The sequence below is a fragment of the Carcharhinus amblyrhynchos genome, chromosome 18 (assembly GCF_965287045.1).
Source record: "Carcharhinus amblyrhynchos chromosome 18, sCarAmb.v2.hapA, whole genome shotgun sequence".
NCBI classification, from domain to species: domain Eukaryota; kingdom Metazoa; phylum Chordata; class Chondrichthyes; order Carcharhiniformes; family Carcharhinidae; genus Carcharhinus; species Carcharhinus amblyrhynchos.
Window position 1 is genome coordinate 25,922,180 of NC_137341.1, and position 26,859 is coordinate 25,949,038.

General features: G+C 47.7%; 1 protein-coding gene across 1 annotated transcript in view; it reads left to right on the plus strand.

The window, feature by feature from the left end:
- The window catches only part of baiap3 (BAI1 associated protein 3), an 89,086-nt gene that overhangs the window by 54,282 nt on the left and 7,945 nt on the right, over positions 1-26,859 (plus strand). Inside the window, exons 13-28 of the mRNA XM_080206601.1 lie at positions 1,574-1,666; positions 2,215-2,318; positions 8,331-8,448; positions 10,179-10,303; positions 11,815-11,905; positions 13,016-13,072; positions 14,010-14,107; positions 15,686-15,737; positions 17,071-17,222; positions 18,361-18,484; positions 18,751-18,894; positions 19,819-19,896; positions 21,103-21,318; positions 22,068-22,136; positions 22,617-22,696; positions 24,946-25,054. Of these exons, the coding sequence (XP_080062727.1) occupies positions 1,574-1,666; positions 2,215-2,318; positions 8,331-8,448; positions 10,179-10,303; positions 11,815-11,905; positions 13,016-13,072; positions 14,010-14,107; positions 15,686-15,737; positions 17,071-17,222; positions 18,361-18,484; positions 18,751-18,894; positions 19,819-19,896; positions 21,103-21,318; positions 22,068-22,136; positions 22,617-22,696; positions 24,946-25,054 (1,710 nt within the window). The remainder of the gene's footprint in view (positions 1-1,573; positions 1,667-2,214; positions 2,319-8,330; positions 8,449-10,178; positions 10,304-11,814; positions 11,906-13,015; positions 13,073-14,009; positions 14,108-15,685; positions 15,738-17,070; positions 17,223-18,360; positions 18,485-18,750; positions 18,895-19,818; positions 19,897-21,102; positions 21,319-22,067; positions 22,137-22,616; positions 22,697-24,945; positions 25,055-26,859) is intronic.

Below are 26,859 nucleotides of genomic sequence, written 5' to 3' on the forward strand. Positions count from 1 at the left end.
CTCCAGGAGAGGAGGGAATCTGTATCCCAGTGGGAGTCAGCACCTTCAGGAGAGGAAGAGGAAGCTGTATCCCAATGAGGGCAGCACCTTCAGGAGCGGAGGGAACCTGTATCGCACTGAGACTCAGCACCTTCAGGAGAGGAAGGGGAACCTGTATCCCAGTGAGTGTCATCATCTTCAGGAGAGGAGGGAACCTGTATTCCAGTAAGAGTCAGCACCTTCAGGAGAGAAAGAGAAATCCGTATCCCAGTGAGTGTCATCACCTTCAGGAGAGGAAGGGGAACCTGTATCCCAATGAGTGTCATCACTTTCAGGAGAGGAGAGAACCTGTATCACAGTGAGTGTCATCACCTTCAGGAGAGAAAGGGAAATCCGTATCCCAATGAGTGTCATCACCTTCAGGAGAGGAGAGAACCTGTATCCCAGTAAGAGTCAGCACCTCCAGGAGAGAAAGGGAAATCCGTATTCCAGTGAGTGTCATCACCTTCAGGAGAGGAAGGGGAACCTGTATCCCAGTGAGTGTCATCACCTTCAGGAGAGGAAGGGGAACCTGTATCACAGTGAGAATCATCACCTTCGGGAGAGGAGAGAACCTGTATCCCAGTGAGAGTCAGCACCTTCAGGAGAGGAAGGGGAACCTGTATCCCAATGAGTGTCATCACCTCCAGGAGAGGAAGGGGAACCTGTATCCCAATGAGTGTCATCACCTCCAGGAGAGGAAGGGGAACCTGTATCCCAATAAGTGTCATCACCTCCAAGAGAGGAGGGAACCTGTATCCCAGTGAGTGTCATCACCTTCAGGAGAGGAGAGAACCTGTATCCCAGTGGGAATCAGCACCTTCAGGACAGAAAGGGGAACTGTATCCCAGTGAGAGTCAGCACCTCCAGGAGAGGAGGGAATCTGTATCCCACTTGGAGTCAGCACCTCCGGGAGAGAAAGGGGAACTGTATCCCAGTGAGAGTCAGCACCTCCAGGAGAGAAAGGGGAACTGTATCCCAGTGAGAGTCAGCACCTCCAGGAGAGGAGGGAATCTGTATCCCAGTGGGAGTCAGCACTTTCAGGAGAGGAAGGGGAAGCTGTATCCCAGTGAGTGTCATCATCTTCAGGAGAGGAGAGAACCTGTATCCCACTGAGAGTCAGCACCTTCAGGAGAGGAGGGAATCTGTATCCCAGTGGGAGTCAGCACTTTCAGGAGAGGAAGGGGAAGCTGTATCCCAGTGAGTGTCATCATCTTCAGGAGAGGAGAGAACCTGTATCCCACTGAGAGTCAGCACCTTCAGGAGAGGAAGGGGAACCTGTATCACAGTGAGAGTCAGCACCTTCAGGAGAGGAAGGGGAACCTGTATCACAGTGAGAGTCAGCACCTTCAGGAGAGGAAGGGGAACCTGTATCCCACTGAGAGTCAGCACCTTCAGGAGAGGAGAGAACCTGTATCCCAGTGGGAATCAGCACCTTCAGGAGAGGAAAGGAAACTGTATCCAATGAGAATCAACACTTTCTGGAGAGGAGGGAGAGAAGTAGGATAAACTCTCGGGGCTGGAGACTGCTGACACTGTTGCCTCTTTTTTGCAGAGAGGTACAGAGTTGTCTAAGAAGATGAGTGGTGTGAGAATCCATGAGTTGCTGCTGAAGCAGCTGTTGGAGATTGAGAATCCCAATTTCCAGGTAAGCATCATTTTATTATAAACAGAAGTAAACAACTTGAGTGTGGCTGGCTGTGGTGGATGTTGCAGTGCTGGAATATTTTGTGTCATTTACAACTCCTGGTCCTCAGTATTTGAATTTGAAGCTTCTGTGCCATCAATACGTGTACAAGCCCTTGGATATTGTCTGTATATATGCTATTTGCAAATTAAAGTTTCACAATTGATGGGTGGTCGCAGATTCCATTGCCAGATGCTGTGTTTGTTGACATGTCAGGACTGTGCTGGGTTTAGTAACTAGTCTCTATGTTCTTGGCTATGAAGCTAGAGTTCCTGCTCTTGACGCAGTGGAGATAGTTTGAGGTGCTGAGGGAACGCCCTCACTGTGCAGAAATCTCCTGCCACTCACTGGCTTCATCCACACCTGGGTGAGGGACCAGAGGTTTCATCAGCATCTGGAGACTGCAGTGAAATTCAGTTCTTCAGAGTGGTACCAACATCAGAGTGAAAAAAATTCCTTGAAAAACCTGTAACCATGCAACTAATTCTGTCACCACTACTTCACCACAGGAAGACCATAACAGCTGGTCCGGCAAACTCAGTAAGCATGCTATGACGATTCTTTCCCACCATGCTATGCAAGTTGACCTCTCACCTCAACAAAAGGCAGCTATGTGAGTATAGCTCTTACATTTTGCCCTGTCAGTATTCAGGGATTTCACATAGTAAACCCTGCTGTTCTTCTCAGTCATGGTTTTGTTTTAGTTTATTGTGTTCATCCGTGTCTTAAAGTTGCTGTAAATTAGAAAACTATTATTTTTAAAGAAGTAGCAACACTTGAATTTAAGTGAGAAACACTAGGAATAAGAGAAGTCAGTGCTCTTTAGTAAAGTTATATAAGTTAACCAAATCAAAATAAATTTAGCATAAGGGACGTGAAGTTCAGACATGGCAGGACAGCTCGGTCAAGTGAAATGTTCAGCCTGTAATATGTGGGAAGTCATGGATGCAACTGGTGTCCGAAGCGATCACATGTGGAGGAAATGTGAGCACCAGATCTCAGAGCTTGAGCGGAGGCTGGAATTACTGTGGCACATCTGCAAAGCCGTGAGCTATGTGGATGGCACATTCAGAGAGGTGGTCTCACTCGCGAATCAATTTTCCATTTTGGAAGCTGGTAAGGACACTGTTTCCTCAGAGGAGTGCAGTCAGAGCCAGGTTTATTGCACCACAAGTGGCCTGGCTACACAGGAGGTGAGGAAGATGAAATTAAGATGAACAGTGATAGGGAATTCGTTAGTTAGGGAAACAGACATCCCTTTCTGAGGCTGGAGATGTGACTTCAGGTATGTTGCCTCCCTGGTGCCAGGGTCAAGGATACCACAGAGCGGTTACAGGACATTCTTCTGGGGGAGGGTGAACAGCTTGAAGTGGTGTTCACATCGCTACCAAAGAGTTTGGTAGGGAGGGGAAAGTAGACCTGCGATCAGAATTTAGGGAGCCAGGTGGAAAATTGTCCCAGAGGGTTTAAAAACAGGATCAATTTAGTTACAGCTAAGGAACAAAAAGTGTGCAATTACATTGCTCGGTGCAGTCCATAGACTGCTAACTTGTGGAAAGGATGTGAGGAAACAAATCTGCAGGGAAATTATAGAAAGGTGAAAACATTATAGAGTAATTTTAATGGGAGACTTTAATTACCCAAATGTAAACTGGAATAGTGATAGTGTAAAGGGTGGAGAGGAGTAAATGGTCCTAGATAGTGTTCAGGAGAATTTTCTAGTGTCAGTGGGCAATATTTATGAAACAGTGATCATTGTATTGTAAGATTTAGGGTGACAGTAGAAAAGGACAATGGGAAATCCAGAATAAGAGTAATTAACTGGGGGAGAGCCAACTTCAGTGGGGCAAAGAACCAAAGGTTGGCAGGAAAAACTGTGGCTGAACAATGGGTCATCTTCAAATAAGAAATGGCTTGGGCACAGTCAATGTATATTCCTTAGTAAGATCCTGCCTTACTAACTTTTCTAACAGTTCTTAGTAACATTGTTACATCCCTGCTTTTGTATTTGGTACTTTGCCCAATAAAGGAAAGCATTCCATATACTTTCTTGGCAACCTAGTCCACCTATCCTGCCAGCTTCAAGAACCTGTGGACTTGCATTCCGAGGCCTCGCACGTCCTCAACTCCTCTCGACATCCACCCCTTTATTGAATATTCCCTTACTATGCTTGCCCTCCCCAAATGCACTACATCGCACTTTTCTGGATTGAATTCTATTTGCCGCTTCTCTGCTCACTCGCCAAGTCACTGATTTAATTTTGGAGTTGAGAGCTATCCTCTTCACCATCAATTCCATGGTCAAGTTGGTGACATCTGCAACTTTCCCAATAATGGCACCCACATTAGAGTCTAAATCATGAATATAAACAACACACAGCGAAGGTCCTATCACTGATTCCTGTGAAATATCAGTGGAAACAGTTTACCATGAGCAAAAACATCCATCGACCATTACTATTTGTTTCCTGTGGTTGAGCCAATTTTGGGTCCAACTTCCCCTATATCCCATGAGATCTCACTTTTCTGATCAGCCTGCCATGTGGGACCTTGTCACATGCTTTACTGAAATCCACGTAGACAATATCCACCGCGCTACCTTCATCAATTCTCCTTCTTATCAAATAGAATTTTTTGAGGAAATAAGATAGTCTCATCTCTATCAAAACTATGCTGTCTTTCATTATCCAATCTGTGCCTTTATAAGTGATGGTTTATTCTGTCTCACGGAATTGTTTCAATAATTTGTCCACCGCTGAAGTCAGACTGACTGGCCTATTGCATTCTGGCCTACCCATTGTACCCTTTTTAAATAATGGTACAATGTTCACAGACCTCCAATCCTCTGGTACCTCACCTGTATCCTGTGACGATTGAGAAATGATCCTCAGAGTATCCACTATTTCCTTTCTGGCTTCCTTTAATAGCCAGGGACACAATCCATCTGGTCCTGGTGATATAACCAAGAATGCCAATCCCTCCAGTACTTCCTCTCTCATTATGCTCATTGTATCTAATACTTCACACTTCTGTTTCACTGGAATGTCTGCATCATCCCTCGCCTTAGTGAGGACAGAGACAAAGTGTTCACGGAGAACCAAGCCCACATCTTCTGGATCAACCCACAAGTTACCTTTGATAGGCTCTGATATCAATTAATGATTTAGATCTTGATGTGCAAGGAGCTATTTCAAAATTTGTGGATGATACGAAACTTGGAAGTATTCTAAACTCTGAAGAGGACAGTATAGAACTTCAAAAGGACATAGCCAAGTTGGTGGAGTGGACCAATAGGTGGCAGAAGAAGTTCAATGGGGAGAATGTGAGGTAATGGATTTTGTTAGGAAGAACATGGAGAGACAATGTAAATACAATTCTTAAGGGGGTGCAGGAGTAGAGGACCTTGGTGTGTCTGTGTTTAGATGATGGAAGGGCAGCTGGAGAGAGCTGTTAATAAAGCATAAAGCATTCTGGACTTTATTAATATGGGCAGAGACTACAAGAGCAAGGAGGTTATACTGAACTTGTATAAGGCACTAGTTAGAGCTCTGATGGAATATTGTGTACAGTTCTGGGTGCCATACTATAGGAAGTACATGAACACAGTGGAAACATTGCAGAAGTGGTTTACAGGAATGGTTCCAGAGTGCAGAAACTTCAGCTTTGAAGATAGATTGGAGTGATTGGGATTGTTCTTCTTGGATACATTGATACATTAGGAGGCTGGACAGAGTAGATAGGGAGAAACTGTTCCTGCTCATGAAAGGCTCAAGAATGAGAGGGTGCAGATTTAAAATGATTTGCAAAAGAAGCAAATTTGATTTTTCACACAGCAAGTGGTTTGGCTCTGGAATGCACTGCCTTGGAAGTATGATGGAAGCAGGTTCAATCAAGTCATTCAAGAGGGCATTAGATGATTATTTGAATAGAAACAATGCACAGGACAATGGGGAAAAGGACAGGGGAATGGCACTGAGCCACAATATTCACTTGGAGAGATTCTGTGATGTGAACAATGTTAGTGTTGGGGAGCCAGCACTCCCAGATAGAACCATATCAAAAACTGCCAGGTCAGCTATAACATAGGTTAGAAACAGAGTAAAGCTTCCCATACACTGTCCAATCAAACACTCTCAGGGATGGTACAATATAGGATTAGATATAGAGTAAAGCTCCCACTCACTGTCCCCATCAAACATTCTCAGGGCAGGTACAGAGCAGATATAGAGTAAAATTCCCTTTAACCATAAGATGTAGGAGCAAAATTAGGCCACTCAACCCACTGAGTCTGCTCTCCATTCAATCATGGGTGATATTTTTCTCATCCCCATTCTCCTGCCTTTTCCCCATAACCCCTGATCCCCTTATTAATCAAGAATCTATCTAGCACCATCTTAAAGACACTCAATACCTGGCCTCCACAGCCTTCTGTGGCATAGAACATAGAACATTACAGCGCAGAACAGGCCCTTCAGCCCACGATGTTGCGCCGACCAGTTTTTTTAAAAAAAAACACTGACCCACTAATCTAAACCAATCCCTTTTCGTCCATAAACCTATCCACAGACCTCTTAAACGCCCCCAAACTAGGCGCATTTACAACCGCAGCAGGCAGGGCATTCCAATCCCTCACCACCCTCTGGGTAAAGAACCTACCCCTGACATCCGTCCTATAACTACCACCCCTTAATTTAAAGCCATGCCCCCTCGTGCTAGCTTTCTCCATCCGAGGAAAAAGGCTATCACTATCCACCCTATCTAAACCTCTAATCATCTTATGTGTTTCAATAAGATCCCCTCTTAGCCTCCTTCTTTCCAGCGAAAACAACCCCAAATCCCTCAGTCTCTCCTCATATGACCTCCCCTCCATACCAGGCAACATCCTGGTAAACCTCCTCTGCACCCTCTCCAAAGCCTCCACGTCCTTCCTGTAATGTGGGGACCAGAACTGCACACAGTACTCCAAGTGCGGCCGCACCAGAGTTGTGTACAGTTGCAACATGACGCTGCGACTCCTAGAGTTCCACAGATTCACTGGCTGAAGAAATTCTTCCTTATCTCTGTTTTAAAGGATCATTCCTTTAGCCTGTGTTGTGCCCTCTGGTTCTAGATTTTCCTACTAGTGGAAAAATCCTCTCCATGTCCACTCTATCCAGGGATCGCAGTATCCTGTAAGTCTCAATAAGATCCCCCCCTCATACTTCTGAACTCCAACAAGTACAGACCCAGAGTCCTCAACCGTTCCTCATACGACAAGCTCTTTATTCCAGGAGTCATTCTTGTGAACCTCCTCTGGACCCTTTCCAAGGCCAACACATCCTTCCTTAGATATGGGGCCCAAAACTGCTCACAATTCTCCAAATGGGGTCTGACCAAAGCCTTATACAGTCTCAGAAGTACACCCCTGCTCTTGTACTCTAACCTCCTTGACATTTACATTGTGCCATCAAACATTCACAGGTCAGATGCAGCATGGGATTAGATGCAGAGTAAAACTCCCTCTACATGTTCCATTAAACATTCCCAGGGCAGGTACAGCACAGGATTAGATACAAAGTAAGGTTCCCTCGACATTGTCCCATCAAACACTCTCACAACAGGATATAGGTTATATTGTGTAAAATTCCCTCTGTGCTGGCTCATCAAAAACTCCCAGGGCAGATACAACACTGGGCGGCATGGTGGCACAGTGGTTAGCACTACTACCTCATAGCGCCAGGGACTCGGGTTCAATTCCAGCCTAGAGTAAGTGTCTGTGTTGAGTTTGCACATTTTCTCTGTGTCTGCATGGGTTTCCTCTGGGTGCTCCAGTTTCCTCCCACAGTCCAAAGCCTCATTACAGGAAAGATGTGGAAGCTATTGAAAGGGTGCAGAGGAGATTTACACAGATGTTGCCTGGATTGGGTGGCATGCCTTATGAGGATAGGCTGAGGGAGCTAGGTCTTTTGTCCCTGGAGAGACGAAGGATGAGAAGTGACTTGATTGAGGTTTATAAGATGTTGAGAGGCATAGATCAGGTGGATTCTCAGAGGCTTTTTCCCAGGGCTGAAATGGTCGCTACGAGAGGACACAGGTTTAAGGTGTTGGGGAGTAGGTACAGAGGAGATGTCAGGCCTAAGTTTTTCACTCAGAGGGTGGTGGGTGAGTGGAATCGGCTGCCATCGGTGTTGGTGGAGGTGAACTCGTTGGGGTCTTTAAGAGACTTCTGGATGAGTACATGGGATTTAATGGGATTGACAGTTATAGATAGGCCTAGTAGTAGGGATATGATCAGCGCAATTTGTGGGCCGAGGGGCCTGTTTGTACTGTAGTGTTCTATGTTCTATGATGTGCGGGTTAGGTGGATTGGGCATGCTAAATTGACCCTAGTGTTAGGGGGATGAGCAGGATAAATATGAGGGGTTACAGGGATAGGGCCTTGGTGCGATTGTTGTCAGTGCAGGCTCAATGGACCAAAGGGCGTCCTCCCGCATTGTAAGATTTGTATGATTCTATAACTCCCAGAGCAAAGGATCAGATACAGAGTAAAAGGTTTCTCTAACATCTACTCAAGCAGTCTGAAGTGATATGAAGGAAATGAACAGGAGCTGCCTCAGCTAAAGTGTTAATTTCCTTCTCCTGGCAGTGAGTGGCAGGCTTACAGCAAGCACCATCAGTTCCGCTCCGTAGACTATGGTTTCCTTCTCCAACTCCTTGAGGACCTAGACCAGACTTTGGAGTTGAATATTCTTATCAAGGAGCAGGTAAGATGCTTGACTCACAGAGTATATTTATTGCCTTGGCACCTCTTTCCAGTTGTCTTGGAAGTAAAGTGTCCAGGTGTTGGGCATTCTTCACTACTTTATATGTCTGCAGCACTGAATCCAAACAGTGGATGTATCAGGCTGTGTGTCCATGAAATAAAGCACAGGGTGTGCAAGCTTTATGCCACTACAGCTTTTTTAAGTGTTATTTTCAGAGAATCTTCAAACTGCATGTGTATCTATGTGTTTGTGTGTGTGCACACCTGTGTACATGTACAACTCTCACATACAAAGATCCACTTTAAATTCGACAGTTGTTACTGATTACACACCAGTGGCAGCTTCAAACTCTTTTCCTCAGTGAAATGATCAAATTTCATGACTTCATTTTGTCATTTGCGTATTTTTCAGATGGTTGGTGTTTGTTGGCTGAAAAAGTTTAGGAATAGGAATACAGAAACAGGAGCAGACCATTGAACCTAGCCAGCCGTCCCAAACTCCCAATACCCTAGGGCATCTCAAATCTATCAAACTCAGATTTAGCATTAACAGTTGACCCAGTACCAACTGATGTTTGGAGAAGAGAGTTCCAAAGTACTACTTTTGCATTGAGTGTTTCCTGAGAAATCTAACTGTAATCTTTAGGCTCTGTAACATATTCCTAGATGTGGAGATGCCGGCGTTGGACTGGGGTAAGCACAATATGAAGTCTCACAACACCAGGTTAAACCTGTTGTACTTCTTACTGTATATATTCCTAGGCCAGGATTTTATGGCCCTGCTGTGGCATGTCTACCCCTGGTGGATATAGGGGCTAATTTCCATTCAGCTCAGAGGGATGGTAATATCCCACTGGGGGCAGGGGCAGTAAAATTGAGGCCCAAGACTCCTCAAACAGCAGAAATATTGTCTCTCTGTTGACCTTTAATATTGTGAAAACCTCAATCAAATCATCCCTTAATCTTTTGAATTCTTTAAGGAATCCGAAGGACCTAGTATGAGCCATCTCTCTTCAGAATGTAACCTTGTAATCCAGGAACCATTCTACTAAATCTAAAGTTTTAAAGTTTATTTATTAGTGTCACAAGTAGGCTTATATTAACATTGCAATAAAGTTACTGTGAAAATCCTCTAGCTGCCACACTCCAGTGCCTGTTCAGGTACACTAAGGGAGAATTTAGCATGGCCAATCCATCTAACCAGCACGTCTTTCGGGCTGTGGAAGGAAACTGGTGTACCCGGAGGAAACTCACCCAGACACGGGGAGAATATGCAGACTCCGCATAGACAGTGATCCAAGCTGCGAATCAAACTGGGGTCCCTGGCACTGTGAGGCAGCACTGTTAACCACTGTGCCACTCTACTCTGCACTTCCTCCAAATATCCTTCCCCTGATATGGTAGCCAGAACTGCTCACAGTCCTCGAGGTCAAACCAGGCTTCGTAGTGCCAGGTCACTGTTGCACTGAGGTTTGCACCTGCGCTACTAACCAAGGGCATACTGTATCAGCTGGCAGTCCAGACTGGGTGTGGAGGACAGAATGTAAATTGCCTACCCTACCCAACAACTCCCCTCCTAGCCCCAAGTCATACCCTCTTTTTGCTGGCAAGCAGAGTCTCAGGCTCTCCAGGTGATTACAGCATCCTCTGAGAGCACACCACTCCTCACAGGGGTCTCCTTTTTGATTGTTAATGCAGTTGTTTCATTTATTTAATTCTTGTTTATTGCAGGAAGAGTCCCTGGGTGACAGTTTTGTCCTTTTCGTTGACTACAGCTGGGAGTTGCTGCAGAGGATGAGACACATCTTTCCCTTCAATATTCCAGTGGCATTGAAGCAGCTAGAACTGATGCTGAGGTGATGCAGACTGAACTGAGCCATGACAGGCCTGACCAAACCAGACCGAGCCAAGTTAGACCATTACCAGACTGAACTGAGCCACACCAGGCCAGACCAAATCAGAACGATAGACCAGACTGATTTAGGCTAGACCAGACCAAGCCAGGCAAGCTCAGATCGAGTTGAGCCAGGCTAAACTGAGCCAGACCAAACCAGACTGAAATAAGCAGGCCTCTCAGTTCAGGCCATAAGTGCATGTGTCAGTGTTAGACACAGGAACAAAATGTAAACCATCTGATCAACCATGAGGTTTTGACTGACATTGGAATTCAGTCCTGATATATCAGACTTATATGGAGGTCTTTTGATTTATTGGTAGCATTGCAACCTCTGAGAACTCCAGACCCAAGTCCCACTTCAGGGCTCAATGACCACGAAGGTGTGTTTCTAATGCTGTCAAACAGGTTGATTATCAGTCTATAAATCCTTCCAATATGCCTGGTGGCAGATGGTAGGAGCAGGAGAGTTTTGTGGTCAGCCATTGTGCAAAAGGCAATGGCAAACCACTGTAGTACTTTACCAACCACAACCATGGACCAATCCAATCAAAATCCATGGTTGCCAATGTCCTCTTGAAGTATGATACCTTAAGAAGGAGGATATCAGTACACAAATCTAAACCTTGCATATAGACAGATTATTCAGCTCTGGAGGGCTTCATAGGTGAACCACATCGTTCATCTATCTTTTCACTGGATAGTGATTAGGAGTAAGAGATGTGGATGATTGCTTTTTCACCTTTTGACCTTGTCACTGTGACCAATTTTATTACCCCATTCACTAACCCACTGCCAATCACCTCAGCCCAGCACAAACTGACTGTTGAACCTGGACACTTCCTGGTTTGTGTGTCTTAGCAACTCAAAGTTAGCTGTTGAGGGAGTGTCTATAAGTGCTGTAATGTAGGGGAACTTGTTTTGCCAAGAATATCTTTGGAATTAAGGATTCTTCCTCTCTCACTTTGTATCTTTCTATCTCTGCCTCTCTCTTTTTGTCCTCTTTTCCATTCTTCATTTTTTACCCCTCTCGTGCTCCATCTCTCACTTCCTCCCTTTCCTCCCACTTTCTCTCTCATGTTTTACTGACTTCCCTCATATCCACCTTCTTCTATTTTCTTCCTGCCCTTTGCCCTTCTCCCTGATTCTTTTTTCTTTTTCTCTTCCTCTCCCACTTTTCTTTCCTTATACTATCACGCTGACCTTGTTCCTCCATTTCTCTCCCCTGTTTCTCCTTGATCTTCTATCTCTTCCCCCATTTCTATCTTTCCTAATTTCCTTGTCTCTGTCTCTGTCTCTCCCTCTATCTTACTATTCTTCTCTTCTTTCATCTATCTCCCTGTTCCTTTGTGTGTGTTTCTCTCTCTGTTTCCATGTCTCCTGGTCCCTCTCTCCAAATTTATACCCCCCCCTCCACATCCCCCCTTTCTCTCTCCTGTTATTTCTGTTTGCACTTGCTTTCATATTTTTCAGGTGTTTGTTGAAGATTTATTCCATGAAAGCCTTTGAAGTGGTCTGTCCTTTACATAACCAGCTCCATGTAGATATTGCCACCGTGGTGAAGGTACAATATGGGCTTCATTGTCAGTATTCAGAAAATGTGCCAGAATCCGATAACCTTACAGGGAGAACCACACCTGACCAACAACTTTAATACCAGTTAATGTGGGTTGAGCAAATCCATTTACTGTAGTGTACCTCAACGTCCCGAAGAGTTTTGAAAAAGCATCACAGGAGAGACTTCCACACACTAAACTCAATTATCCTGGGTGAGACCAGGTGACATGTTGTAGTAACTATTGAAAAGAATGAAGCAACAGGTTATTGTAAAGGGTCAAAGGTCACAGTGGGAGAATGGCCACGTGTCTGCTGATCCTGATTTACACAAACAGCCTGGAATCACATTCACAACATGATTTAAATTCACTGATTAATCAGTTCAGAGTTTGCTCGGGATTTGTACTAGAGCATATTAGATGCAAATGAAGTTTAATGTGAAATGCAATGTTCAATGTATTGGAGAAAGCTAGATGTACATGGATTTCATGGGGGAGAGAGAAGCTACCCAGGGGAAACCTCATAGCATTCTGAGATCCTCTTTCACCAACTCTGGTCTGAAGCAGAAAGCAACAAAGTGTTTTGCACTCTAAGCTTCATCATTAATTTAAACATTGTCATCTGCAAGTTCTCGTCCATGTCACACACCATCCTGGCTTGGAACTATATATGATCCTTTACTGTCGCTGGCTCAAAATCCTGGAACTCCCTCCCTAACAGAACGATGGGTGTATCTATATCCATGGACTGCAGTGGTTCAAGAAGGTGGCTCACCACCACCTTCTCAAGGGCAATTAGGTTTGGGATGCCCACATCTCTTAAAAAAAATTAAATGGCTGACCTGTATGTTTAGAGGTACAAAGTCCCACAGATCTCTAAATTGGGCAATCCATCTCTAGTAGCAGAGTGCAAAATCTGAGACACATTACTGGAGAGTTTCAAATCTACATGGAAAGAGGAAGTATCTCATACCTTTGGTTCAGCCTAAATAACTCTTGTGCAGATTAAAAAATGTATGTAGTTGCATTGTGTTAAGTGACATTGCATCAAGTGGCATTCTGTTGCCTGCACTATGGTTTGACATTAGACCTACTGATTTGTCCTGTTAATTTTACAGAAATCCACAGCTGAATGGTTTGGGAAAATGTGTGACAACTTTAAACCAAAAATCAAGGTAAACGCAACCGTCTGAATAAAATAATCTGTGCAGATTGGCAGGAGAATTTGACTTTGGCATATTAGGCATTGTCCCTGTTGTGGAATCAAGGAATGTTTTTCCTGCCTGCCTTGATCGTTAATGAATTAATGAGGAGTTATGCGGCACTAACTGTGTGAAAGCAAGCTGTGCTCAGAAGCTGTCGCTTTGAGCCAGTGACAGCACTGAGTCAGCTGAGTTTCGGGAGCAAGTGTGTTTCCTGAACTCACAGAGGGAATGCAGCTTATCCTGCCCCAGATCACCATGACTCAGCTCGAGTTAACAGAGTTAGATTTCAGGTCAGAGCCAATCACTGTCTTCTAGCGGATGATAGAATCTAAAACAAAAACAGAAAATGCTGGAAAATCTCAGCAGTCTGACAAAGGGTCATCCAGACTCGAAACATTGGCGCTATTCTCTCTCCACAGATGCTGTCAGACCTGCTGAGATTTTCCAGCATTTTCTGTTTCTGTGTTAGATCTCAGGGGTGGGGAAGGGGGTTTGTTGACAATGAGATGGATGAGTTGGAAGGGGGGAGAGGGGGTTGTGAGGTTGATGCTGAGGGGCCACAGAAGGAGACGGTGAATTAGTTGAGTGCTGAGGGGGGGTTGTTTCTGAGGGGGTGTTGGAGTTGATGCTGAGGGGGGTTTGAGGGGATTGATACTGAGTGGAGTTTGGGATTAATCTTAAAAGGGTTTGGGGGGGTTGATACTGAGGAGGGTTTGGGGTTTAAGCTGAGACTTTTGGAGGGTGACGGTGAGGGCAGTTTAATGGGGAGATGGGAGGAGGATTGCAGGGGGAGACAGTGAGAGGGATTGTGGGGGGAGACAATGGGGGGGGTTCAGGGGAGTGAGGGTGAGGTGTGGGGGTCTTTACATTATCAAGATTGTGATCTCAGGTGGATCTTATTTTTCAGTCTGATCTGACGATGCAGATAAAATTGGTACAACAAGTCGACACAGTCTGCTCAGAGCTACGGAAAAATCACAACCATTACAACCAAATATTTGTCAGGTAATTGACTCCTGTGTTCCTACATTTTAGCAATGCAGTTATTTTTCAGATAAATTAAGGATATTAGTGCAGGAATAAACTCTTTGCTGCTTTGAAAGCTGAGGATGATCTTACCAGAACATCATGTTGGTTGATCGGTGTGCCAAGTTTCTAAGATCAAGCGAGCGGCAGAAAATTGTCTCTTGTGATGTTACCAGCCCCATTCTGCCAGGAAAATCAGCCTCATGCCTGGGAAGGGCATGGGGTTGATTTAAATATGCATTTGGCTGTTTAAATCTAATTAGTAAGTCCCAGGATGCAATCGTCCAGGCTCACTTGTCCTTCGCTGCTCGTTGGTGGAGATCTTCACTGGCGAGAATCACATATGTTCCTCACCAATGGGAACCTGACATGATGGCCTCACCGGTGGGACTGGAGGCCATTGAAGCACCCCAGGTGGTCTAGGCCAGAGCCAAGCTATGCCCCTTAGGTAGTGCCAAAAAGGATGGGGCCTGAGGGGAAAAGGTGGACCTGAAAAGAGTGGGGTCTGAAATGGTGGGCCCATGATGGAGAAGGGCCATTCTGGGGTGTGGGGTTTCTACAGGGAACCCAAGCCATGGCAGGGAGGCGGTGGAAGGAAGGAAATGGGACACTCTGCATCAGTTGGGGAGTGGGGATCAGCTGGGGGGTGATTGGGGGAATGGTGATGTCCGGGGGGAAAGTGGGGGTGACATCCAGGGGAGTCACAGATCTCCCAGTGCACTGTGTACACTTTGTCCAAGGTGCACTAGGAGATTGGGGCGCCTGCACAATGGCACCCCTAGAGCTGCAGCTTCCAGGAGTGAATAGACTCCACCCACTTCTCCTGCTAGCGAGAATCACACTTAGGCTCTTTTTATTATGTGCTGTACAATTGCGTCTGGCCATTTGCCCAAAAATGCACACAATGCTCTCCTGTTTTCACTGTCATTCAGCACTTATGGCCAGTAAGATTGCACCTTACTGGCCATTCACACCATGCTCCGCAAGGCCAGAGAATTTGGCTCCATTCACTGCAAAGGGATGGGAAAATCCTGCTGGCCTTAGAATTTTTTTGGCAAAATCACTCCCTCATGTATCTAATAGACACTGCCAGGGCAGGTACAGACAGGGTACATCCTGAGTAAAGCCCCCTCTACATTGTCCCTAATGCTCCACAAATACTTGCTTGTTTACCACATATTGGATATCAAACTGGGGGTTTACCATTTACCATCACTTATTTGACAATCCCCGTAGGAGCCATCAATCAGCCTTCAGTTTGCAAAAGACAGAAAGGGAATGTGTGATCTGGTATGGGGGCTGGTTGGGCTGCGGTTATTCATAGAACATGGTAAGAGTCTCTGGCTGCACAAGTTGTTGCGTTTTGATGCAATGCGTAACTGAGCTCTGTGTTAGGTGTGCTGCTACACCCTCCCCATGCTCTGCATCTCCACCAGGGAGACATGTCCTTCCAGTGAAGTGATCTGGAGCACAGGAGCTCACATCAATTATTCTGCAGGTTGTGTTCCGGTCGGCTGTTTTAACTGCACTGAACAGCTGCTTTTCTGTTTTCCCCAGTGCTGTGAAAATTGATTACTTCAGCATCACCTACCAACAACTGGAGAAACTGGTAAGGCAATTGTGTGAGAGAATGAGCACACCTCACACATCCACACACTCCCAGCACCCTGCACCCAACCCCATATGCTAGATCTCCCGATGCCCAGAGATTCTGAACCCTCAATGCTGAAGAAACTCCAAGCCCCTCCCCCACCATATATGATATTTCCCCAAGCCCCTACTCACACAGAGTCTTTAATCCCCAGAAACTCCAAGGCCCCCACATATGAGAAACTCCATTCCCAGAACGCCGAGCCCCCATGAGCGAGATACTCCAAACCCTCCACCGTGTGTGTGATTCCCTCATGTGAGAGTCCACGCCCCTAACTGACAGTCTTTAATCCCCAGAGACTCCTAGGTCCCCCTTCCTCCCAAATGTGTGAGGCTCTGAACCCCCCAAATGAGAGAGTCCAATATTTAATCGTGCTCCATAAAGTGGAAAGTAAAGTATCTCAGTTTATTTGATGCAGTGTTAAGACCTCTCACTTTGTCTTTTTTTCCTTCTCCCAGTGTTGACTTTTTGGCTTCTTTCTATTTCTCTCTCCCTTGCTCTGTCTCTCTCCCTCCAACATCTCCCCAATTCTCTTTCCCTCCTTTCCCAATTTCTCTCTCCCTTCCCTTTTCTACTCTCAACTCTCAATCCTTCTTCTCATATCTGTCTCTCCTCCACTCCTATCTCACCCCCTCCCCATCTCTCTGGCCCTCCTTCAGTCTCATCTCACTCCTTCCCGTCTCTCTGCCCTCCTCTACTCCCATCTCACCCCCTCCCCATCTCTCTGCCCCTCCTCCACTCCCATCTCACCCCCTCCCCATATGCCACCCTCCCGCCTCTCATTTGTCATTTGGCCATTTCCCCCATTGGCTTATTTTGGGTTTCCTGTCTGACTGAATGATCTTGGATCCCTCTTGGGATTCTCTGAAACTTGCTGTCAGGATATGTGAGGGGGATGTTTCCTAGCCCTCAAGCCCCCATTCCACGCCCACCACCGCGCCCACTCCACCGCTCCCCCCCCCGGCCTGGGAGAAGAGACTTTATTTCCTGGCATTTCAGCTTCATGCTAATTGGCTGGCCACAACTGGGAACTAAGTCCCTGAAAGCTGAATCAGGACATTAACTGTGTTCAGCACCTCCAGACTAACATGTGGGGGTTGCTGCCCACCCCACCCCCCATCCACTACCCACCAATCTCTGTGTGACCAGGATAGAGTGGGGGAAGTGCCTAACACCAGACCATGCCCAAGATCATCTGATTATCATGAGGCAGATAGATTTTTCACCTTCAGCCAAGATGAGTAGGTTATTGGCGCAAACTATCTCCCTGAAAATGATCTGCATGTTGCAGGTGGCTGATGACGTTCTGGCACTGATGAAGGAGTTGAGTGTGGCTATGGAAGAAGAGAGATCGAAGATGACCCAGCAGATGGGAGAGATGCTGTTTGAGCTGTACCTGTCCCTCAAGGAGCTGAAACAACTCAAGGAACTGCTTCCATTAAAGTGAGCCAACAGAAGCTGCTACTACTTACTTCAATGGGGTTTGGAACTGAGCGGGAATTATGGGGAGTAGTGGAAAATGAGGTTGAAATGGGTTATGTGGTGAGGGAAGGGGGAGACCGTTGGAACTGAAGGTGCAGAGGCCAGGCGATATTTACCCCTGCGCCAGAACTCAAGGCATGGAACTGGAGGGATCTGTAGGTATGGGTAGAGCTGATGGCAATTTTTGTACAATGACTTGGATTTTGAAACCATCAGACTGGATTCCCCCTACCAGAGGATTGAATCATTCAGTACATTCTGTGCCTGTACCAGTTCTTTGAGAGAGCTGGCAAGTTATCCCACTCTCCTGTCCTTCACCCAACAATCACGGAATCATTTTCCCTTTCAAATCTTCCTCCAATTCCCTTTTTAAATGTTCCTTTTGAATCTGGTCCCACCATCCTGTCAGCAGCATTCCAGATCGTTAACAATTCACTGAGTAAAACAGTACTTCCTCAGGTCACCCTCTGCTTCTTTTGCCAGTCACTGAATTTCACGCCCTCTGCTTCCTGGCCTTTCTGCCACTGGAAAGAGTTCCTCTTTATTTACTCGATCAAAACTATTCATCATTTTGAACACCTCTGTCAAATCTCCATGTAACCTTCTCTGCTCAACTGAGAACAACCCCAGCTACTCCAGTGCCGGTACTATTTTGGTAATTCTCTGCTGCACTCACTGCAAGTCCTTTACATCACTCCTGAAATGCAGTGCCCAGAATTGAGCATCATAGTCACGTGTCAGTGTGGTTCAGTGGGTGGCACTTGCACTTCTGGGATCACAAGCTGTGGGCCAGGGGCTGAATAAAAAATTCACTGGAAACAGTGGATAGGGAGAGTAGTTTATCACACTGGATCCAGTGGACAGGGAATGGTTTGTCACACTGGATCCAGTAGACAGGGAGTTGTCCAACATATTGGATCCTGTGAACATGGGACAGTCGATCACAGTGGATCCTGTGGACAGGGAATAGTTGAACACATTTGATCCTGTGAACATGGGGCAGTTGATCACATTGAATCCTGTGGACAGGGGGTAGTCAATCACAGTGGATCCCACCAATGCTCTAAACCTGTTTTTTCCCTCCCCCCACCCCCTATAGGGACTCAAAACATCTGGCACTCACAAATTTCCACGACTGGTTTCAGATGTCCATTAACAAATGGCTCCAGATTGTTTATGAGAAGTCATGTGAACGTATTACAAAGGCACTGATGGTGGATCAGGTAAATGACCCCAGTCAAACATTTGCAAAGTGATTTCCTCTTCTATTTAGGCACACTCAGTAATTGTACTGTAATTGTGTCAGCATTTTGGTGGAGTGAGGGGGCATGGCAGAAGTCTTGGGTCAGTTAACTCAAGATAAACACTTGTTCTGAATGGGTGGGTGGAGTATGTGATGGCCTTTTCTCTCAATTTCTGAGTGAATTTCACACTGAGTGTTACTTACTTGGTTGACAATCACGGTGAATGTTTGTGGTTTCCTCCCCAGCTCGATCCTGTTGATGCATTATCCAAACACAGCAGCTCAGCTGTCGATGTAGTGACCTGTTTCACTCAGATCAAGAGTTTCTGGCTGCAGCTAGCCTGGCCTGACCCCATGGGAGCCTTTGTCTTTGTAACAAAAATCACTGATGTGAGTATGACCACAATCTCTGCAGGTTTCTGCAAGGGTACTGTTTCTTGAGGGAGCCTCAACGACATAGCATATTGGTCATGTTGTAGTCTCCTGCTCAGTGTCTACTACTTATGTATTGTCCAATTGCAGTGAAAAAGCTTAGGAATGATTGGAGGTCAGAGGGAAAGTCACTATGTCTGTTGTTAGCCACAACTCCTCAGCTTCTGGTTGCAGAGCAAGAGCAACGTGTATTGCTGTCAGATGTATGGCCCCTTACTTTTCATTTCAGTAAATCTTGACTCTAGAGAATCTTTGTGCTATGTCCATTTCAAGGCCCTGGAAGTCTCCTAGCCCTGGCCACAGGTACAGGGGACAATTATATCTGGGGGAGCCCTGTCTTCCTTCACGGAATGGTGGCACAGTGGTTAGCACTGCTACCTGCCTCACAGCGCCAGGGATCCGGGTTCAATTCCGGCCTCGGGGACTGTCTGTATGGAGTTTGCATGCTCTCCACACATCGGTGCGGGTTTCCTCCTGCTGCTCTGGTTTCCTCTCTCACTTCAAAGATGTGTGGGTTAGGTTGATTGGCCATGCTAAATTGCCCTTTAATTCCAGGGGATTAGTAGGGTAAATACGTAGGGTTACAGGGATAGGGTGGGTTTGTCGTCAGTGCAAGATTGATGGGCCGAATGGCCGCCTTCTGTACTGTAGGGATTTTACGATGTCAGTATTTTTTTCTCCTCCAGCATAATTGACTGGGATGTTTTCTATGTTCGATGCATTATGTATATCGAAGTTGTTGCTCTTTGATTATTTGCTGATTGGAGATGTATTACTGTGCTGAGTGTCTGTTGTTGGCACTGGGGGAGTAACTGTAGTATCCAGTTGTATCCTGCAACCGGTATTCCCAGAACTGATTGATATTTCCATGGTTTCTTCTAGGATATTTGTAATGCGGCTGTGATGTACTCAGAAATGGTGAGACAAAAAGCAGATGACCAGAAGAAAATTACTCAACAGGTGAGTATTCCTGTGAACAGGAGACACTCCAGCCAATGATGGTTCAGCTTTCATATTGGATAATCATACGGTTAATAAGTCCACTTAGAATCCCAGTGAGTCAAACTCCTTCCCATTCACTCCCATTGTATGAATCCCAGTGAGTCAAATGCCTCCCATTCATTCTCCCTGTTGTTTTTGCACTGATGATGCAGAGTAATCACCTATAGTGTCTTTTTTGGGCTCTGGGTATAGTTCTGGATCTGTGTGCTGCTTGTGGTGATGTTTCCTGTTCCACAGGATCACAGAATCATTACAGTGCAGAAGAAACCCTTTGCCCCATCGTGTCTGCATTGGCTCTCCAAATGAGCATTATGACTTAGTGCCATTCAGCTAGCATTCCCCTGTACTCCTGCACATTGTTTATAATCGAATAATCATCTAATGCTGTCTTGAATGCCTCGGTTAAACCTGCCTCTAGCACACTTCCAGGCAGAGCATTCTATACCCAAACCAATCGCTGTGTGAATGTCTTTTCTGGCCTGGATTAATCCCGTAAAACAGGTTCAGAGGCCTGAGGCCTGGGGAACATGATCGGCCTGGCTTAACCCCATAAAACAGGTTCAGTTAGAGGCCTGAGGTCTGGAAACACAACTGGTGTGGATTAACCTCCCCAAAACAGGTTCAATTAGGGGCTGCTGGCCCTTTTTAAATACTTAAATATTTATTCCCTAGACCCGCCTCTGTTAAAACTCAAAAGTGGGCAGATTGAAATCTCAGATTTGTTTGGTGTTAAAATTCAGCTTTTTTACTTTCATGCTTTAGTGGAAAATGCACTTTAAGTCATTAGTTGATAAACATCTGTTTGGATTTAGAATGGAGGGACAACGTTAGTGAAATAATTTATGGAACATTGCAGTTCTGTGGGAATGTTACTGATTGATCAAGGTTCGTTGCTGTCAGCTGTGCTGTTGGACTCAAATCCAGAAAGTTTACTTCCCCACCTTCAGAGCAAAGAGAAAATAAAACATTACAAGTTTAATTCCTGCTGGTTCTCCCTGAGGTTCCTGAATTCCCTCGGAAGATGGACGAGTGGAAGATATTCCAGGGTTGTGCCTGTGATTACATTCATGCCCTTTGCTTGTTCGATCTGATCTACAAGATGTCCTGCCACTATTCCTGCTCTTTCCCCCTCCCTGTCATGACTGCTTTCCTCTCCCTCCTCAGCTGTGCATCGCCCTGAATAACATTGAGCATGTGCACACCTACACCTGGAACTTGCCGAAGGAATTAGACTGGCAGGGAGTGGAGGCTGCCCTGGAGCAACTGTGTGGACTGGAAGGAAAGCAGCAGGTGCAAAGAGCATTGGGCACCCAGCTACAAAGCATTGATGCAGGCATGCAGCGGCAGTCTAACTATATGATCAACCAGCTCGTGGAGAAGGTAACCAGCACATTAACAGAATGTGAACTTGATCTTGATCAGTGTATTGTGTTGGGCAAACACTGGGGGATCAGTTTACTCCAGTGAGAAGGATCTATTTGCTGTGGTGGAGTTTACTTTGCTTAGATAGGAATTGGTTTGACTTGGGGGGGACTGGTTTGGTTTGGTGGGGACCGGTTTGGTTTGGTGGGGTTCGGTTTTGTTTGGTGGGGATCATTTGGTTTGGGGGGGATCGGTTTGGTTTAGTGGGGATCGGTTTGGTTTGGGTGGGATAGGTTTGGTTTGGTTTGGTGGGGATCAGTTTGGTTTGGGGGAATCGGTTTGGTTTGGGGGAAATCGGTTTGGTTTGGTGGGGACCGGTTTGGTTTGCGGGGGGATCGATTTGGTTTGGGTGGGATAGGTTTGGTTTGGTTTGGGGGAAATCGGTTTGGTTTTGTGGGGATCGGTTTGGTTTGGTGGGGATCGGTTTGGTTTGTTGGGGATTGGTTTGGTTTGGTGGGGATCGGTTTGGTTTGGTGGGGTTCAGTTTGGTTTGGGGGAAATCGGTTTGGTTTGGTGGGGATTGGTTGGTTTGGTGGGGATCAGTTTGGTTTGGTGAGGATTGATTTGGACTGGGGGGGATCATTTGCCAAGAGTGGCCACAATCCAAACTCTGAATCACTTTCTGGGGAAACGGGACACTTTGACAAGGGATATTTTCAAGCCTAACCCAGTCCAATACTAAACTGTTTCCATGTTGTTTTTTACAGATGGTCATTGATTTGCGGAAATACATTCAGCACATCAGCCTGTCGCCGGACTCCATCCAGCCCGATGATGTAGGTGCCTTGACTGTTCCATATAGGAACATTTGGGAACTTGTCACAGCAGACACTCACTTCAGTTCTGAGGCTATCCCCTCCTCACATATCCACACAACTGTTACTGGTGCCCTTTAAGCGGTAATCAATGGTGCTGAGATGCAGTAAATCTATTGCGAGGTGTCAATGAACATAAACAGTGCAGGGCTGGGGCAGACTAACCAGCACAGACCAGGATTTGTCTTGTCCTCTGCTGGTCTATCGAAAGAGGGAGGGATCTCTATTTCACTGGAGGAGAAAATGAACCAGGTTTCTAATAGCTTTTGCTGAAGTTTGTGTCTGTGACTATTGGGTGAGAACAGAATTGGGCTCAGCTGTGATCCAATCCCCAACAAATCAAACCTCCCTCCTGAGTAGTTCACAGAATTACATAAATATGGCCAGTTGATTTGAGAATTGCATCCGTTCAATTAACGATTGTTTCTGTGTGGGTTTCAGGCTGTCGCTCCTCTTATGAAGTTCTTGGATGACAATCTAATCATCCTGAGTGAATGGCTAGTGAAGAAGAATCTCAGTAGGTAAGAAGGAATGAGTCAAAGTTCACTGAAATAAATATAGGAAGAGAAAGAGGGATCGAGTGCAGTAGAGTTCGCTGACTTCAGTTACAGCTCAAGATTATAGACAGGCCTGATAGGACTAAGAGTCACATTGCTCAATTGCGATTAATGTTACACTCAGCCTTAAACCTACCTCTCGTAGGACCTGTGTTCAAATCCAAACCAGACTGAAAAGTTCCTCACTCGATTTCCTATGAGGGAGTTTAGTTTTATCTAATTTGTGTTGTACCTGCCCTGGAAGAGGGAATTTTAATCTGTACCTAACCCATGTTGTACCTGCCCTGGGAGTGATTGATGGGACAACGTGGACCCCAATGTAACCCCACATCTATCCCTTGCTGTACGAGCATCCTCATCCCTCTATGAGAATAAACATCAACCCTTGAAATCAATCCACCATCCTCACAAACTATCATCCCTGCTCCAACTTCTGTACTCATTTTTCCTGGTATACCTTGCTTCAATCCCTCCAATCAGATTTCCACTCCTGCCACTTAACAAAATATCTCTGATCAAAGTCACAAATTACATGCTATGTAATTGTGACAAGATTAACTATTCTCCTTATCAACCATTCTTCCAAACTACCTGTGTCCAACTCCTCTCACATCCCCAGGTGAGTGGCATTGTTTTCTCACGGTCTGTTCTTATCCAGAACATCGCTTGCAATGGCTTCTCTTGTTCCCAGCCCATTATTCTGGTGTTCCACCCAAGAATCTCTCCTTGGACCCTCCTATTTCTCATCTATGTGCTGCCTCTCAGCGACATCATCCAAAAACACTGTGTTAGATTTTATATGCAGCAGACAACACCTAGCTTGATCTAACCACCATCTCTCTCTCTCTACTCCTTCACTGTTGCAAATTTATCAAACCTGTTACCCAGGTTTCTTCCAATTAAATATTAGGAAGACTGAAGCCATTGCCATTGGTGCCTGTTTTAAACTTCCCTAAATACTGACTCCATCCCTAATTTAGATCTCTGTCTAAAGCTGAGCCAGATTGACTGCAAACTTGGTGTCAGATTTACCCTGAGCTGAGCTTCCAGTTATGTATGTGGACCATCACCAGAAATGTCTATTTCCTCCTCTAAAACATGACCTGATTCCACCCCATCTGCTGCTGGAATTCTCATCCTTTGTTAACTCTATCTTATATTCCAATGCACTCCTGTGCAGCTTCCCACATTCTATCCATCTCAAAGTCTGTCAAAACTTTCCTTAGTCCCAACAGAAATAGCAAACACTGGAAATACTCACCAGGTCTTTGGAGAGAGAAACAGAGTTAATGTTTCAGGTCATGACCTTTCATCAAATTTACTTCATTGTATTTTTACTTGCACCTTGTCCTGTTCATCTATCACCTCTGTGCTCGCTAACCTAGTTCCTGGTCAAGCAATACTCAATTTTAAAATTCTCATCCTTGTTTTCAACTCTCCCATGGTCTTGCCCCTTTCTATCTCTGTAATTTCCTCCAGCCCCACAACATGACAAGACATTTGGCCTAATTGAGAATACCTGATGTAAATTATTCCACCATTGGCTTCTAAACCTTCAGCTGTCTACGTTCTAAGTTCTAAACCTCTCAATCTATCTCTCCTATGCTGTTTAAATTCTCTTTCCTTTGACCAAGCTTTTGGTCAAGCACCCTAATTTAGATCAGTATGACACCTTGCTTTTTAATATTTCTGTGAAGCCCCTTAGGATTTTTATGACATTAAAAATATACTGTTTTCGTATCTTCCCTGGGGATGCTTAATTGGATAAAGTGGACAGTGTTTAACAAACAGCATCTAATCTGTGTGGTACCTGTCCTGGGAGTATATCTGACAACTTGGAGGGAGATTTACTCTATATTTAACTCATGCTGCATCTTCCCTGGCAGCTTTTAATTAAACCCTGTAGATAAGCTTAATTCTGTACTTGCCTGGTCACTCACCATTGTAGAAAGTGTCAGCACTTTAGGCATCTTCAAAGGAAAGGATTCCTCTCAATAAAGTCAGGAATTAAAGACATGTCATGTGTGATTTTGTCCATATAGCTCAGTGTATGTGCATCACGGTCTGCATGCATCTCGGTGTACATCCCGCTCAGTGTGTGTGGCTGCTCGGTGTGCGTGCCGCTCAGTGTGTGTGCCGCTCGGTGTGTATGCCGCTCGGAGTACATGTTCCACTCCACCTTATCGGCCATTGATTTTTTGGTTCCTCCCCAGGATATTGATTGCTCTGTGGAAACTGTTGTTGGACTTGTTTGTTGAGGAATTGGCTGCAAACATTGGGATGTCTGCTGAATTCTACGAGCGATTTCACTTCACTCTGGAGGTTAGAACAGAGGGACAAGGATACAGTTCTCAGTGACCAGCATATCACACCTTAATATCCCACCATGTGTTCATCATTCTATACATCAGTTGATTTCATTCATCCCCTCACAACCTATCCCTGACTCCATGAATGGAGACTCTCCCTGTCTGTCCGCGCGGGCCCTCCCGGTCTCTCCACGCGGGCCCTCCCGGTCTCTCCACGCGGGCCCTCCCGGTCTGTCCGCGCGGGCCCTCCCGGTCTCTCCGCGCGGGCCCTCCCGGTCTCTCCGCGCGGGCCCTCCGGGTCTGTCCGCGCGGGCCCTCCGGGTCTGTCCGCGCGGGCCCTCCGGGTCTATCCGCGCGGGCCCTCCCGGTCTCTCCGCGCGGGCCCTCCCGGTCTCTCCGCGCGGGCCCTCCGGGTCTGTCCGCGCGGGCCCTCCGGGTCTCTCCGCGCGGGCCCTCCGGGTCTGTCCGCGCGGGCCCTCCGGGTCTGTCCGCGCGGGCCCTCCCGGTCTGTCCGCGCGGGCCCTCCGGGTCTCTCCGCGCGGGCCCTCCGGGTCTGTCCGCGCGGGCCCTCCGGGTCTCTCCGCGCGGGCCCTCCGGGTCTCTCCGCGCGGGCCCTCCGGGTCTGTCCGCGCGGGCCCTCCGGGTCTGTCCGCGCGGGCCCTCCGGGTCTCTCCGCGCGGGCCCTCCGGGTCTCTCCGCGCGGGCCCTCCGGGTCTGTCCGCGCGGGCCCTCCCTGTCTGTCCGCGCGGGCCCTCCGGGTCTGTCCGCGCGGGCCCTCCCTATCTGTCCGCGCGGGCCCTCCCGGTCTGTCCGCGCGGGCCCTCCCGGTCTCTCCGCACGGGCCCTCCGGGTCTGTCCGCGCGGGCCCTCCCTGTCTGTCCGCGCGGGCCCTCCGGGTCTCTCCGCGCGGGCCCTCCCTGTCTGTCCGCGCGGGCCCTCCCTGTCTGTCCGCGCGGGCCCTCCCTGTCTGTCCGCGCGGGCCCTCCCTGTCTGTCCGCGCGGGCCCTCCCGGTCTGTCCGCGCGGGCCCTCCGGGTCTCTCCGCGCGGGCCCTCCGGGTCTGTCCGCGCGGGCCCTCCCTGTCTGTCCGCGCGGGCCCTCCGGGTCTCTCCGCGCGGGCCCTCCGGGTCTCTCCGCGCGGGCCCTCCGGGTCTCTCCGCGCGGGCCCTCCGGGTCTCTCCGTGCGGGCCCTCCGGGTCTCTCCGCGCGGGCCCTCCGGGTCTGTCCGCGCGGGCCCTCCCTGTCTGTCCGCGCGGGCCCTCCGGGTCTGTCCGCGCGGGCCCTCCCTGTCTGTCCGCGCGGGCCCTCCCGGTCTGTCCGCGCGGGCCCTCCCGGTCTCTCCGCGCGGGCCCTCCGGGTCTGTCCGCACGGGCCCTCCCTGTCTGTCCGCGCGGGCCCTCCGGGTCTCTCCGCGCGGGCCCTCCCTGTCTGTCCGCGCGGGCCCTCCCTGTCTGTCCGCGCGGGCCCTCCCGGTCTGTCCGCGCGGGCCCTCCCGGTCTCTCCGCACGGGCCCTCCGGGTCTGTCCGCGCGGGCCCTCCCTGTCTGTCCGCGCGGGCCCTCCGGGTCTCTCCGCGCGGGCCCTCCCTGTCTGTCCGCGCGGGCCCTCCCTGTCTGTCCGCGCGGGCCCTCCCTGTCTGTCCGCGCGGGCCCTCCCTGTCTGTCCGCGCGGGCCCTCCGGGTCTCTCCGCGCGGGCCCTCCGGGTCTGTCCGCGCGGGCCCTCCCTGTCTGTCCGCGCGGGCCCTCCGGGTCTCTCCGCGCGGGCCCTCCGGGTCTCTCCGCGCGGGCCCTCCGGGTCTCTCCGCGCGGGCCCTCCGGGT